General features: G+C 52.6%; 1 protein-coding gene across 3 annotated transcripts in view; it reads left to right on the top strand.

The window, feature by feature from the left end:
- Window positions 1–852: 852 nt before the first annotated feature.
- Adora1 (adenosine A1 receptor) overlaps window positions 853–16,184 on the top strand; it is a 37,114-nt gene continuing 21,782 nt past the window's right edge. Inside the window, exons 1-2 of one of the 3 annotated variants that reach the window (XM_028876608.2) lie at window positions 853–1,077; window positions 1,828–2,285. In XM_028876608.2, coding sequence (XP_028732441.1) covers window positions 1,945–2,285 — 341 coding nt within the window. In that variant the 5' untranslated portion in view covers window positions 853–1,077; window positions 1,828–1,944. Of the gene's footprint in view, window positions 1,078–1,827; window positions 2,307–16,184 lie in introns of those variants that run through there. The other 2 variants (XM_028876611.2, XM_028876610.2) reach the window with 2 other exon arrangements.

Below are 16,184 nucleotides of genomic sequence, written 5' to 3' on the forward strand. Positions count from 1 at the left end.
CACAAACGCGATTTCTCAGAGAGGGATCTCTGTAAGGCACCCAGAAGGAAGACTTGGGGCTGTGCCTACTGATTGGAAGCAAGTGATGAGGTGTGGGCTAGGGGCGTTATGGGGAGGGCACTGTGTGGCGGCTTGGTCTGCCAAGTGCTGTAGTCCTTGGCAAGTTCCTTTCATTTCCCAGCCTGCTTCTTTTTCTGGAACACAAGGGACTGGACTAGTTACTGTTGTGGTCTTAGGTGCTGGGGTAAAAGGGAGGAGGTGGAGGAGGAGGAGGAGGGAAGAAAGGAGCATCGTAGTGTGACACTGACAGTGGTGATCTTGAGAAGCCGGTCGCTTCTCTGAGCCTCAGCATCCCCATCTGCAAAATGGAAATTGCTAAGAGCCCGCAAAGCGTTCTGAAAGATGGATGAGAAAGGGATGTAATGACTCAGGATATCGCCTGAGAAGTAACGTGTGTGCTGGAAGCCTGTGCCTTCCTGACAGTGCGGGGACCGGGTTCCTGAAGAGAGTAGGTTTTGGGATTAGGGGAGGAGCCGTGCTGCCAACCGTTAGTGGTTGTGGGAGACCAGAGAGGGGCTTCTGGAGTCCCGCAGGTGATCAGGGCTCACTGCCACCCACCCTCCTGCCGCATTGAGAGCAGAGGGAGAGAGCACGGGAGGCCGCACCTCTGTACTGTCCCGAGGCCGGATTCATACATCACACCGTTCGGGAAGCTCACGTTTTCTCAGCTTTTCTCACACAGAATCACTTCCTTTGTTTAGAGGAGGGGGTGGGGGAGGAGACGGAGGGCGACGAGGGAGGGGCCCGCGGGTGCCGCCGCCGCCGCCGCCCCGGCCCCCTCCCCTCCCGGTGTGCGGAGCCCGATTGTCACTCAGCTCCCGCTCCGGGGGCGACGAAGGCGCTGGCGCCAGAGTGGAGTCTCGGTTAGCTACCATCCCCCTGGACCTAACAGGCTAGCCCTGGGTTCTCCTGGCATCTTCTGAGGGAGCGACTGCCCAAGGCTTCGAGATTTGGGGACACTTGGCTAGACAGTTCAGGTGGCCAGGAGGAGCTCTGACAGCTTTGGTGTGACCTTGGGTAAGTCTGTGTCTCAGTTCGTGCACCATGAATGTGCAGGAGAAGGGTGGATGAAATGATTGGAATGCCCCCCCATGGGGCAGTCGATGGGCAAAGATTCTAAGCTGGAGCAGGACCAGGCGTCTGTTAAGAGTCGGACACCAGCGGCGTCCCAGGTGGGTGGGCACAGGGCGGGCGTGCGCGCACGCGGGAAATGAGAGCTCGTGGACCCGCCAGGTCCTGGGCTTAGTCCCTCAGATTCACGCCTGCCATCCAGTCCCAGGTAGGAAACAGGGGCACTACCTCTTTAAAAGCGTCCGGGGCTGAGCCTCTGCCGCACCATGTGATTGCTTGAAAGGCCGGGCTGGGAGCGCAGCGGCGGGAGCCTGGAGAATGATGAGCCGGTGCGCGCACGGTGCCCAGAGCCCAGCCCTGCCCGGCGCGGCTCCGGAAAGCCGCCCGGGGAACTTAGGGCAACGCCTTTGGGACCCCCTACTGGTTGGCAGGCAAGATGGTGAGCTCCCTGCCTCCGGGTCGGCGGACACCTGTGGGCATTGCGGAGGCATAGGGGATCGTTGTGGAGTGAGCGTACTGGGAGCTACCTCACACCTGATACAAAAGCCAGTGGTGGAGTGAGTGTTGCTATTTTAAGTTGCTGAATGGAACCTCTGAGGACAAGGGGAGGGGACAGAGGTTAAGAAGATAGAGAGGCTGAGTGCCTGGCCAGCCTGGGCAGGCGCTGCATCTGCTAACTGGGGCACATCTTCGCAGGGCTGCCTATGTCCCCTCCTTCCCAGGCTGGCATCCCCACCGCAGGCTTCCTGACCACAGGTGCTGGCCTCGTGCCCCAGGGCGCCTGTCTGCTGATGTGCCCAGCTCCTGCCCACCATGCCGCCCTACATCTCGGCTTTCCAGGCTGCCTACATTGGCATCGAGGTGCTCATTGCCTTGGTCTCTGTGCCTGGAAACGTGCTGGTGATTTGGGCGGTGAAGGTGAACCAGGCACTTCGCGATGCCACCTTCTATTTCATCGTATCCCTGGCAGTAGCTGATGTGGCCGTTGGCGCCCTGGTCATCCCTCTAGCCATCCTTATCAACATTGGGCCACAGACCTACTTCCACACCTGCCTCATGGTGGCCTGCCCTGTCCTCATCCTCACCCAGAGCTCCATCCTGGCTCTGCTGGCTATTGCTGTGGATCGTTACCTCCGAGTCAAGATCCCTCTCCGGTGAGTTCATAGCAGCCCAAGGTACTCTACGAAACTCTTATGTTGGGTGGCTTGGGGGATGAGTTAGAGAAGATTAAGAGTGCATAAGGCCGGTCCCTAGTCAGCTAGGTGTTCTCTGGCTGTTGGATCCCAGCCCACACTTGGCCTTCCTGGGCTCTGTGTAGGGATGCTTCGCTTGGCTGTGGTGAGAGAAGCAGGAGGGGGCTGGGTGGCTGGAGAATCACCACCCTGACGGTACCCATGACCTCAGTGCTGTAGCCTCTGCAGCGAGGGAGCCGGAGGCAGCAGATGGGGCCCGGAGTCGGGTTAGATCATTTGGAGGGATCACCACTGTCGTCCCCAAGACAGGGGACAGCGCAGGGTTGAGAATGATCTGGATTCCACAAGGAGGAGGAGAGCAGAGCTCCAGGGGAGGGCTGAGGACGTGTTAAGGGTGGCACACCAGGGCCAACCTGCTGCCGCTTCTCGGATCAGACCAGGCTGGCTTCCGGAAGACACTCTTTAGCTCACTTGTTCTGCCAATGTCTTGTACCAGCCAGCTCCACCCTCCAGACTCTCCTGCTGAGCCCAGAGGGCTAGTTGCCTCTGCCCAGCGCCTACTGAGGGGAATCTCTTTGGCAGGCAGGGAGAATGCTGGTGGCTGCCCCTGTGTTCTGGCTTTGGCTTGCAGGCTACACCAGAGGTGCTTCTGCTGTTTCTGGACAGCTCAGGGAGCGAGGCTTAATGGTGGCAGTCCTTGTCGTGGGGTGGGGGGAGGTCCCGTCTACCTTGAGGCTCCCTGCCCAGGCCTACCAGGCCATAATCTTGGCACCAGGCAGTGCCTGGGTCACCGAGTGCCAGCAAGTGCCTGGGCACACTGCCAGGAACCGGCTCTGCTGGGACACACTTTTGAGTGTGTTTCCCCCTCTTTGAATTCTGTCACCAGTAGGTTCTGTAATGGTGAGCTTTAGACGTGTCCAGGACCTGCCATCCTATGCAGCGTCCTGTGCTCCCGTATCTGGGACTTGGGGCCTCTGATCTCACTTGGCAGTTTGCCCGAGCAGGCCTAGGTACCCAGAGTTCTCTCTTTGGTCACATTTATGCACGTTTAACTTTTCCCAGCCTCTTCTCACGTCATGCGTTCCCTGTGTCCAGGGAGGGAGGTGGAGCAGGAACTGGATGAGGGAAAGCCGGCTCAGAGGATCTCCCGGAGCCAGGTGGAGAGCCCGATTCAACTGAGCCCTCCCTCTGACTCCTGTGCCCAGAACCTTGTCGTCAGCCTCTCGCACCCCACCTCCAACCTCCCTCCCTCCCAGTCACCAAGTTTCCTAGGGAAGGTGGGGTGCAGGAAGGAGGAAGCACAGTGCAGAAGCCACAGAGGCTCCGCTTCCGAGGGCCTTTCATGCTGCCATTAAACCGGGGTTGCTGCTGGCCTGCACTCGCCACGCTAGTCTCAATCCATTAGATGGGCTGGGCCTCGGAGCCCGACCATTACAACAGCGTGGCCACATTAGGAATGCGCAGAGATGGGCAGCCGGAGGAAGGCTGCTGGAGAAAGTCTGCCTGCTGAGTGGGTGCCAATGCCTTGGCCCTGTCCTCGTGCCACAGAGGTCACAGGCTTCAGAATGTGTCCTCCTCACCCTGTGGGCCTGGGGAATGGCAGGCTCATTCCCCCCAGAGGCAGCGGCTGTTGCTTCGAAGCTGGGGCCGTGGGGAGAACAGTCCTCTGGGAACTGAGGGTGGGCACAAGTGGACTATAATACAGGCCTGGGCTTGGATGCGTTTACAAATGCCTGGCTGTGTCACCTTGGGACAGTCACCTATGTAACCTCTAGAAACTTTAATTTCTTCATCTATAAAAGGGGACAGAAATAATAGCACGACTGCCTGGGGTTCCTGGAGGGATATATAGCAATTAGTATTATGCCTGACGTATTGAATGCAGGCTGTAAATGAGAAGTCTAGCTTCGTTATTAATATATGGCTTGAACAGGGGCTGGGCAGGCAGGCTCTGTTTCCCCAACCCGAGCATGTGTGTTCTTAGACTGACATGCGCACAGCACATTCCAAGAAGGTGTCAGAGAACTGCTAAGTTACATCTGTATATGTTTTCCCTCCCCCAGTGGGCTGCCAGTGCCTCACAGGCAATGTCCGGGGCAATGATCACATCTTGTGTGTTTCTGTGAATGATCTAGAATGCCCAGCAACATTGTGTAGTCCTTGGCGCTCTGTAAATGTTGATTAAAACGACTGGGTTTCCAGATCACATGGGTGAGTCTCAAACAGGCTTTATCTTTCTTGTTGAGGACTGCTGTCCCCCTTTTGTGTCTCCCCACTTGCTCAGCAGGGATCCTGGGAGTGTTCTGCCCTGCGAAGAAGAGCCTCCTCTCAAGTTAAGGGCCAGCTTCTAAACAAGGCTCCTGGCCAAGATGTCGATGACTCTAGGTCCAGACCTGTCATTGCCCAGGTACCCTGCAGGAAGTACAGAATGCTCTGTATCCTTCTGGGCAGCTGGAGTCAGTGGAATGCCAGGCTTTTGAACCTGCAGGCACCTGGCTCCCTGCCCTGATATGCTAGGCAAAGGTTGATGTGGCCCTGGGCCCTGAGAATAATGTCACTGAGTGTTGGGGAGGTGTGTCTAGACATTTGGATATAGGAGTCATAGTTCAAGGATTAGGTTGGTCAGTGAACCACGGGTTTTATTTTGTTCCATGTAGCAGAAACTTGAGAGAGAAAAGAGTTTTACCTTATCTAATGTGACCCATTTGCATTTTTTGAAGTTGGAACGGTTGATGGTCAATAATGTGTGGTCTTTTACATGCAGCATGCCACCCACCCATGCTTGTACTGAGAAGCTAGTCCTTACTTCCAGTTCCCAGGACTCTTCAATATCCATCCTCCCACCTCCTCACCCAGGGCTGTCTTGGGACTCGGTAATCATCTGGGGTCTGCTCCAGGGTGCTCCCTGCTTCTGTGAGGAGGTTGTCCTCAGTTAGATGGGTTGCCGCAAAGTGAACGGTGGCAGAGGTTTGGGGCTTAGGTGTTGCTGCGTTACCAGATAACTGTGCAGCCTTAGAAGCGGTTCAGCCTTCCCAAACTTTTCTCTGCCGTATGCATGTTTGGATCCAAGGTCACCGAGGTTCCTTTTGGCTCCAACTCACTGTGTGGTTCTTCTTCCTCCTGGTTCCTGCCAATGGTGTCTCGGGATCCCGGGCAGGTTTTGTGTTGGATTTTTCCACTCCCAGTGATTGATCATGTGGTAGCTATGTTTTGTTTTGTGTATGTTTTATCCCATTGACTGTGTGTAGCCTCTCAGTAGTGGAGGCTGCCGCCAGCTTCATTCTACAGTTCTTCAGATAAACTGGAATCTGGAGCTTGAAAGTTTCAATCATTCTCCAACACAAACCGCTGGCCAGGAGCAGATTCTCCAGGCCTGCTGTCAGCCGCTCTGACCCTCTAAGCCCAGCGCGCATGCGTGGACTTAAGCGGCGGTCTTGTAGGCTGTAGGCCCCAGTTTCCCTAAAGCTATCACCAGCTATCCTTTACCCCCTCTCACTTTTGCCAGTGTTTGTGCACTCTGCTTGGCTCACACTCAGCGCCTTCCCCTCCCCTCCACTCTAGTGGGCAGTTGAGTCCCTTGGAAGGCCTGCTGCTGCTGCCCACAGCTGGGGGCTTGCTTGTCTGGGAGGCTAGGTATGCTGGGTTGCGCTTTTGGAGGAAGAGGAAGCTGTTAGATTAAGATGTGTTCGCTTTCGGCCGCTGGCCTGGCAGTCCCCGATCTGGTCTGGGCTTTGTTTGTGTATTTATTTGACAACTAAAATGGCTCACGCACTACCAACACCCCAGCAGCCATCTGTGACCTCTGTGTCCCAGAACAGTTACTCTGAGTCTCCATCCGCTTCCAGAAAGGAGCAGGGTGTCTCCAGATGCGTGGTCGAGGGATGCATTAGTCATAGGCTGGAGTGCACGAGGCGAAAAAGCAGCCAGAGGAAGCCACGGCGAGGAAACCAAGGGCCAGGGGAGCAGGGGCTTGTTCAGGGTCACTGTGCTGGGAACTTGGTGCTCCTCCCCAATCAGCCTCCTCTCAGCCTGGGAAAGAAAATGTAGCTTCAGTGGACTGGGTCCGTGGAAGAGTGGTAGACTGCGGGGTGTGGTGGAGGTTGCTTCGTGTGTTTGTGTTGGGGCAGCCTGCAGGTGCTTATGCTGGATGTAGCTGAACCAAGACACGTGGCTTTCCTTGCAGAGGTGTCCGGGTTTGTTTCAGGGGGGAAAGCACCCCATCTTCCCACATTGGGATGGCTTCCAAGAAGCCTTATGTGTCGGCAGGGTGAGGGTGTTCAAGCATCCGCTGTGAGGAGGCCGAGGAATAACAAGGTGGTTTGTGGAGAAGCCTGTCCACCCCTGGGGGCCCTGAGTGGAGCCTTAGGGGCTGCACCCTGGCGTTTTGTGTTTATTTGAGAGCCTCAAAGAATCGTGCTGATTGCGAGGAATGTAGAGAAGAATAAAGACTCCAAATCCACCAGTACTTCTTCCACCTACAGAGGACGACTGTTAACATTTGGTGTTCCAGAAAATTTTTCCACACACATGTATATATTTAGCTACATTATTTTTGCATATGGCAAGTATCTATCTATATATGGTTTTAAATCCTATTTTTCTCACTTAACATTACATTACAAACATTTCCACATGTCAACTAAAATTATTTTGTGAGGGCTTTTATGACAGTATAAGATTGTATTATTATTCATCTTTTAGGTTTCAGGGAATCCACCTCCTGCTCTTGCCTGCCAGGTTCATTTTGTCTGTTAGCTTTTCAGACTGGATGTGTGCCTCCTTCCATATTACTTCAGGCTCAGGGAGTTTTCTATTTAAAACTTCTCTCTGGGGTCTGGGTAAGCACCAGAGTTCCAGGACACTCTGTTTACATACTCAGGTGTCTTCCATGTCTGTAACTTCTTTGGGATAAATTAACATTTGGGTAGCACATTTTATTTATCTATTTTAAGTAGGTTGCTAATTAGAGTACTACATTATTATTATTATTATTATTATTATTATTATTATTAAAAAACACCTCAGAGGCTGGGGAGATGATTCAGCTGGTAAGGGCCCTTGTTGCCAAGCCTGATGGCCTAAATTCAATCCCTGAGGTATACATAGTAGAAGGAAAGAATGAACTCCTAAAAGCTGGTTTGTACTCTGACCTCCGCACTAGTACCCCGAGTACCCCAACACACACACACACACACACACACACACACACACACACACACTGGGGGAGATAATGAATGAATAATAAATATAAGTAAATGAAAATTTCAAACAAACAAAAGCCAAAACACTTCACTGATTCACATTGTTTCAAGGGCCAGAGCCAAGGCCTAGGACCCTGGACGGAACCTCCTAGTACCAGCTTGCCTATGTCTGGAAGTATTTTCATATGAGGTTAAATATCTCCCAACTCCTTTCATCCTTCCCCCTCTACCCCTTTCCCATTTCGCCCACACTGCCATTCCCAGGAGGCTTCTGGTATTCCTCAGCCCGTTTGTCCTTCTGGGCTAGCGCGGCAGGACTGTACAGGCTTGGGAGCTCGTCCTTAGTAGCTGTTCTCTATTTCCTGAGGCTTGGCCATCTTGTTTCTTTGCCTTTGATTGAGGAGAGAAGTCTCCAGAATGAAGGGCTTGGCGTGTGGTATTTCTTGGTTAGCCCCGTTGGGCAGGAAGGCGTAGACATAAGGGGCAGAGCTGAGAGGAAGGAGGCTGAGACACACACAGCTCTTGGGCTGGGAGTCCCGCCTTTAATTTGGGCCCCTTCACTAGAGCCCAGAAGAGGTTACCAGTTGTTACGGAGCAAAGGGCGTGGGAACGGGAGAGGAAGAGGTGGCAGGGTGTGGGTCTTGTCATCCATTTCTCTTTGCCAACACCGGCTTGAAGGTGGACAAGGAGATGGGACAGCCAGGGAAGAACACCCTTGACCCCAAAGAGTAGGCCGTGGTAACTTCTCTTGCCTGGCAGTCTTTACGGACAGGATCACAGAGATGTGGGCCTGGGGGGGAGGGCAGTGCTAGGCAGTTCATTGGGCTGCAGGTAGGGAGGGATGTGCAGCCTGGTCCACTCTACCTGGGAACTCCCAGCCACCGTTGAGATTATAGCTTTCCACAGTCCAAGCTTGCCACGGAGAGATTCCTGACCTCCTCTGTCAGGAGTCAGGATGGCAGGTGACTGATGCCCGGCAAGTATCAATACTTGAGTTGGCAGCCGGTCCGATCCATAGCCACTTCTTCAGCACAGGTCATGTGCGAAGTTACCCTTTGCGACTTCTTCCTGCTGCTTGCTCTCAGAACTTGTCTGAATTTTGAGAAAGAAGGGTGACATTTTCACTTGTCCTTATCCAGGACCCTAATGTAGACAGATCTAGTCCCATGGTTCTCAGCCTTCCTAATGCTGTGACCCTTAACACAATCCTTACGTTGTAGTGACCCCCCACACACCATAAAATTACTGTCGTTGCTAATTTATAACTGTAATCCTGCTACTGTTATGAATCATAATGTAATCATCTGTGCTTTCTGATGGTCTTAGGTGACCCCTGTGAAAGGGCCATTCCACCCCCAAGGGGTTGTGACCCCACAGGTTGAGAACCCCTGATCCAGTGACTCATTCATCCGCATAGTCATTCATTCAACAAATGCTCATTGAGTGCCACACGTGTACCAGCTGATGCTGTGGATGCTTGTGATACAGGTCCTTGCAGAGCCTGCTCACTGATGGCCTGGGGGACAGATGTCAGATCACAAACAGGAGGCTTAGCTTACGTAGAGTGTTAAAAGGTAAAACGTGGTGTAGAATCAAGTCAGCATGAGTGAGACTGGGTGGCTAGGCCGGGGCTGGGGAAAGAGTGGCAAGGTAGCCCTAATGACTTCCTTGAGAAGGTATCTTTGAGCAAAGCTCTGGTGAGGGGACATGACACACGGACATCTGAAAGACACATGATGTAAGGGAGACAACCAGGACAAAGGTCCTGGGGTAGGAATGTGCTTGAACGAGTTTAGACGTGTGTATTGAGATGAGGTGAGGAAGGGGAGGTGGGGAAGATAAGGCGTGCAGACTGACACACACGTGGCTTGCACACCCCTGGAAGACTTTTACTTTGAAGGAGATTGGAGCCATTTCCCAACTCCGAGCAGAAAAGGGACATCATCTGGTCCCCGAGGCTCTCATGCTGAACATGTGCTTTAGGGCCGGGGGTGGGGTGTGTGGGGGGGAATGAGAGACTGGTCAGGAGCTGTCACGTTGCCTCAGGTGTGAGAGACAGCTGCACAGTGGCAGAGGGAATGATGAGGAGTGCTTGACTCTGAATGTGTGTTCTTAGATGTATGGAAGCAGGAATTTCATACAGTAAGTGCTTGGGCTGCAGTATGTAGCTCAGGTTTGTGGTGACTTTCTTACATTGAGAACATCCTCAGCACCCTCGAAGGGCCCCTGCGCCTCTCCCAGTCAGTACCCTCCCCAGAATAACCAGCCTCTGACTTTAGTCCCGCGGACTTGTTTTGCCTGCTCCTAAGTTTTCTGCAACAGAAGCAAGCCGTGCCTACCCTCTTGTGTCTGACTTCTGAGGCCCAGAACGATGGCTGAGCTTCACGTCTGTTTCTGGGTGAACTCGGGTAGGTCCCCCACCCCACCCTTGCTCCTGTTAGAACTTCACTTTATCAATGTACTACAATGTACTACTATCAACGTACTGCTGCTGAAGTTCTGCACAGGATAAGAAAGAGCCAGGGGATCTGCATATGGATTTGATAAGTCCTTATCATTCCTGCTTTCTCTTTATCACCGCATCTCAATACAAAGGCCTCCCTGCTGCGTCTAAACTCTTCAAGTCCACTCCTACCCTAGGGTCTTTGTTCTAGCTGTTTTCCTTGCGTGGTGTGTCTTCCTGAAGTCCCTGTGGTATGTCTGCTCACCTCTAGAGCTTTGCTCAAAGACACCTTTTCAAGGCAGCCATCTTGTCTACCTTGTACTCTCCCTCTAGCCCCAGCCTAGCCACCCCAATCTCGCTCACCCTGGCTTGTTTCTACAGCACATTTAACCATTAACACTCTACATAAGTGAAGCCTCCTGTCTGTGAATTTAGTGATAGATTTGATGTGAGGAGGAGTCAACAGGCATTTCTCATCCTAAGCAACTGGGAGGATGGAGTTGGTATCATCCAGGATGGACAAAGCCTCAGGTTTTAGAAGCAATAGGAGTTCAGTCGTAAGCACATCGGATGTGGCATGTCTGGGCACTGAGAAGTTGGGGAGAAGAGGACATATCAATAAGGAGACCAAAGAAGAGCCAACAATGGGGGTTCCTGGAAGCCAGGTGTAGGAAGTGTACCAAAGAGAAGCGGATTAGTTCTTCCCGTTGCTGCTGAACGATGTGAGCGGAGGCCTGAGAATCAGCACTGGTCGTGGCTAGTTCAGCATGGGTGAGCAGGACAAGGGCAATGCCAGTGAAGAGAGTGGATAGAGAGCCTGAGTGCAGGAGGCTCCATGGAGAAAAGGAGCGGAGTCGAAGGCTGCTGGTTTCTATCTGAGGAGCACTCTATCTGGGATTACTATCTGAGGAATTTGATTGCAAAGAAAGCAAAGTCACGGGAGCCGCAACCGTCAGAATCGGGAAGAGAGGACTTTGCTCTGTGTCGTTTCTGGAGATAGGGGGAGGTCAGTGCGTCTGTGCGATGCCTACAATGGTCCAGTGGTGAGTGGTCTGCTGAGTGTGGAGCCATGTCTGTGCAGCAAGAAGAGACCAGCTGTGTGGGCAGGCTGCTGGAGGCCCTTGAGCGGCTGGTGGAGCCAGGGACAGATGCTGGCAGCTGGCTGCTGCCATCTTCTCATGGAGTAGGAAGCAAGGCAGTCGGTCAAGAGCAGGGATGCAGGAGGAGGTGTTAGAGAGTGTATCGAACGTGAAACAATTCTCTAGGAAATGGGCGGTGACTAGAAGTCTGTTCTCTGGGGGCAGCCTGAAGGGCTTCCTGAAGCTCATGGAGATGAATCTGAAGTTTCCCCAGCTTTGTGGTTATGAGTGTAACACGGGCCATGTTCATCTACACAGGCACAGGCAAGGAGGAGGCAGCGAGTCCATCCTTCCGCAGCTCAAAAGTACCAGATTCATGATAAGATGGGGATCTTATCATGGTCAGAGGTTGGTTCATGGTCAAGAGCTTGGATTTTATTCTAAGTGCTTTATGAAGCCTCTGAGTGATTTAAGCAGGGGATGGCGTAATCCAAATTACATTTTTAAAGGGCAAAAACTCCTTAACATAATATTAGCAAATCCACTCTAATGATAAGAACAGAGTCATATATCATCAGGGAAAAGGTTTTTTCTTTTTTTCTTTTTTTTAATGTATGCACATAGTTGAGCATGTAAAAAACCTCCATCAGGGCCATTATGCTTTCACACGAGGTCGGCCTGGTGTGTGTGGAGGATGAGCAGAGTGGAGGCTGATCATGACAGGGCTCAGGCAGAGTGGAGGAGGCCGTGGAGTAGGACAGAACTGGAAGGCTACAGGCATGGTAGGGTTAGAACCATCGGGAAGACATTCAAAAGGATCAAATGCCAGCCTCTGGCTTGTGGCTACTGGTGTCAAGTCCTAGAGTGAGACAGGGCTGTTGCTAGGAATGAGGAGGAAACTGGGGAGAGGGAGGCTGATTCTGGAGTGTTCTTCCCATTTTTGTCCCCCCTCTTGCTTTAGGGAGCAGGTCCTTCCATCTCCAACTAGCTTCCTGGACACCCCCAGCGGCTTCATCTGCCCTTGTCCCATCTCATTTCTCAGGAGGCCATTGGCTTCCTCCGGCTGGGACCAGAGGCAGAACAATAAGGACATATGGCTTTGGCCTTCCCAAAGCATCGAGGAGATTGCAGAGTAGGGGGTCCTTCCCTTTGATGGGCTCCACTCAGAATGGGCACAGTGGCTCCTGGGGTACTACTTCTTGCCCCAAAAGTGTCCCCATCCTGAGGATCATGTCCTGCACGGTATGCCTCCAGAAGATGATTTCTCTCCTGGGTTGCTGGCACGTACCCTGTGTTTAGGGTTGTGTTAACTGTTTGCACAGTGGCTGCCCCCTGGTGCCCTCTCACAGCCGCCGCGGGGCACTGAGTGGCCGGGTGGCAGCTAATGCAGCAGAAGCTGGTCAGTCAGTGAGCAGAAAGCCCTTCGTCGGTGGCAGAGAAGGTAGCGTGATGGAGTCCCCAGTGCCGGCCTAGGCGCTCACTGTGTCCCAGCCACTGTGGCCTGCTGGAGCAGCCCCTCCACACGGAAACAACCTCTTTTGCCTCCTGGAGCTGAGTGGGCTTTGCAGCCTGGCTGGCAGGTTTGGTGTGGTTACTGCCTGCTCTTGGAGACAGCTGGTTTCCCGTCCTCAGCTTTCCGCCCTCCCTCGGGGAGCAGGGCACAGACCGCAGCAGGGCCGGGACTGCTCCTCAGTCCCTATCCATCTCCACGGAGCCAAGGGCTCCGATGTACGCCCCTCCCCTAGGCAGGCAGGGGCCACGGATCATCAGCCATTCTCCTGGGACCCTGGATACAGGACAGGGATAGTCCAAGACAGCTCTCTCCCTCCTCCCCCGCCCCCTGCTGCCTTTGTTCAGAATCTGGATCTCACATATCCCAGGCTGATCTGAAACTCACTATGTAACTGAGAATGACCTTGAAGGCCTGATCCTCCCTTCCCCACGTCCCCACAGTTGAGATTACAGACTTGTTTCCAATGACCCTTTCAGAAGCATCTTCCTCCCCCTGTTTTACAGAGGTGCGTTAGTGTCACGAAGGGTAGAGAGCAGTCTCTGTGGGCAGAGAGACCTGTGTGAGAAACCAGCTTCAGACACTCCAATGACTGCGGTGGTTAACGTTTCTGCCTACCATTTCCCCTTCTGTAAAGCAGGCTCCCCGGGCTTCCTTTCTAGGGCTGTGGGGTGTAGGGACGATGCCTGCGAAGGGGCTCATGCGTAGTAGGCACTCGCAACAGGGACTGTTACTCCTGTTAGTATGCCAGAATTTTATTTTCTTCTTTCTTTCCTCCTTTTTTCTTCAATATCTTGAGACAGATATATAGTCTCATTTAAAGTTTCCTTAACTCTTTAATCCTCCTGCCTCAGCCTCCCACGTACTGGGGTTCTACGTGTCCACCGCCACACTAGGCTAGAGTTTAGTTTTCATTGAACACTTGGTGTTACTGGTGTGACACACTCTGGACTCAGGTGATGTCCGGGAGAGCTGCCTGCTCCAGAGGGCAGGGTGTGGGTCCTCCTGCTGCCCTGTTCGTGATGGCCAGTGCCTGCAATATACCTGACCGACACTTAGTAGGCGATTTAATTCTTTTCTGCAGAGCATGGGCGTGAGAGAAGGCTCATCGGCAGGAGGCCGGGAAGAAAGTTTATTGGGGAGTGAGCATCCAAAGCAGGAGGAAGTTGATAGACAGACAGACAGACAGACAGACAGACAGACAGACAGTCCATGCTCACCTGCACAGGACAGAGGTTGCCTAAGAAAAATGCTCCCAAGAGTGCAGAGACAGGGTGCGGAGAAGTGAGGAGGTCCCCAGGCTATCCCTGCAAATGGGAGGGTGAGGACCCTGGCCCCTGGGCTCTCAGCTCAGCTCCACCTGTGTATGAAGTCAAGTGTGGTGGTGGCATCTTCCGCTTCTAGAATGTGATCAGCTCTTCCTGCACCATCCGCCCCCCAACCCCCCAGGGCTTCGTCCTCCCTAGCCTCTGAGGGAGCCGAAGCAAGGGCTCTCCTGGGGGTTGGCAGCTCTGTGAATTGTGTCTGGGCCAGAAGCCATTCACTGTGTTTGGGGACTCACCATGTTGAGCAGGCACCTGCCAGCAGGGCTCTGTCCTCAGTAGAGGACACACAAACAGCCACCCCCACACGATGGCCTGTGACAGAGAGCTCCTGGTGACATCATGCAGATGGCTTACAGAGCAGCTGTGTGGGCCCCAAGAACTGATCACTGTCTAGGATCGAGCGATGTGAAGGCGTAGACTTCGTCCGTTACCTTCACTGGCTGCGTAAATTGGAGTGGACCGTCTAAGCGTCCAGATTGTTCCCTCAAGCGCACTTGCTCACTTCTGGGCCCACTCTGCACCTCAGTTCCTTATTCTCCAGGGTCCAAGGAGAGCCCAACCAAGGCATTCCATCTGGGGCCTCCCTTTCTTTATACTGCTCTCTATCATGGGGACACCATTTGCTTATCAAGTCATCAAGTGTCTTCTGACATCATTAGTCCTCAAGGGCACAGACCAGTGGTCTAGTGATGATACTGAGCGTGCCAGCTGGCACACTGCCAGGAGCCTGAGTAGCCTGGACCAACCAACACAGGCCAGGCCACACCCAGGCTCTCTTACCTGGGCCCTCAGCCAGCCGTTTTTATTTTACTTTTTAAAGATTTGTTTTATTTTGTGTGTGTGTGTGTGTGCGTGTGCGCGCGCACTGCATGTATGTATGTGTGCCATGTGTGTATTTGGTGCCCACCAAGGCTAGAGAAAGGCATTGGATCTTCTGGAACTAGAGTTACAGAGGTCTGTGAGCCACCATGTGGATGCTCAGAATGAAACCGCCGCCGCACCCTCCCTCCATCCCCACATGTTTATGCTGTTTACTATTCTTACGTTATAAGACTTTTAAGAAATTATCCATTAAGCTGCGTTATATAAGGCCATTTTCATGCAAGTGTGTAACGTGCTCTGAGCGTCCTCCTCCCTCCCCCACTCCCGTCCCATCTCTTCCCCCCTTCCCCCTTCTGTTGCCTTTATCCTCCTATACATTTTGTTACACTTTCATGCCATCTGTACATATATGATTCTATGTCTATAAAATCTAAGACCCACTAATGTGAGAAGACACATGGTTTGTTTTTCCAAGGCTGACTTAATTCACTTGACATGATTATTTCCGGTGGTGCCCATTTTCCTGAGAACGGTGTAACTTCCTTCTTATTGATGGCTGAACAAAACAATCATGTGCGTCACACCCCCTTTATCTGTCCTTCTGTTAACCCTGCGTTGGTTTCATGACTTAGCAACTGTGAACAGTGGGAAAGAAACCGTTGGAGATTGCTGGCCATCCCAGAAACGCGCGTTAGAACTGCACTGAAATCCCGTGCTCCTTCAGTCTGCATGACACTGAACAGAAGAAAACAAATGGGAACCCTTGCCCTCTGTTCCTGGGAATATAAACCAGTCCAGCCACTATGGAAATCAGCATGGAAGTTCCTTTAAAAACTAAAAATAGAACGACAATACAACCCAGCTGTACCACTCCTGGGTCATTTACCCAAAAGACTCCAGTCAAGTGTCACAGAGATATTTACATATCGATGTTTATTGTGAAACAATTCACAACAGCCAGTCACTTCTTATCTAGACTGCGGAGTTGAGAATAAACGAAGAGGTTTTGACCTCAACATCACCTACAACTTATGCATATGCATAAATGAACTTCTCACACCTACCCTACTTTTTTTTATTTTTATTTATTTTTTACATTGGGGGGAGGGGCAAAATGGGTCATGCCATGGCATGCCTGTGGAGGTCAGAGGAGAATTTGTGGAATTTGGTTCTCTCCTCCCATCAATCCAGGATTGAACTCAGGTCATCAGACTTGGTGGCCAGCATCTATATCCACTCTTCTCTCTCTGGTTCCTTCCCGCCTCTTCTTGAACTCTGGGCATTGCTCAGATGGCACCTCTCCATGAAGCTCCCTTTCTTCTGTCTCTGTGTCCCCATGCTCCCCCTTTACACAGCCCTTCTGAGATGCACTGGCCTGAGAGCCACTGGTGGTGTGTGAGGGGGTGGCAAGCCCTTCCATCTATATGCACAGCACACCGCTTAGTGCCTGCCCATGTTTTGTGTCCAGTGACTCACTGAA

Source organism: Peromyscus leucopus, chromosome 15 (assembly GCF_004664715.2).
Source record: "Peromyscus leucopus breed LL Stock chromosome 15, UCI_PerLeu_2.1, whole genome shotgun sequence".
NCBI classification, from domain to species: Eukaryota; Metazoa; Chordata; class Mammalia; order Rodentia; family Cricetidae; genus Peromyscus; species Peromyscus leucopus.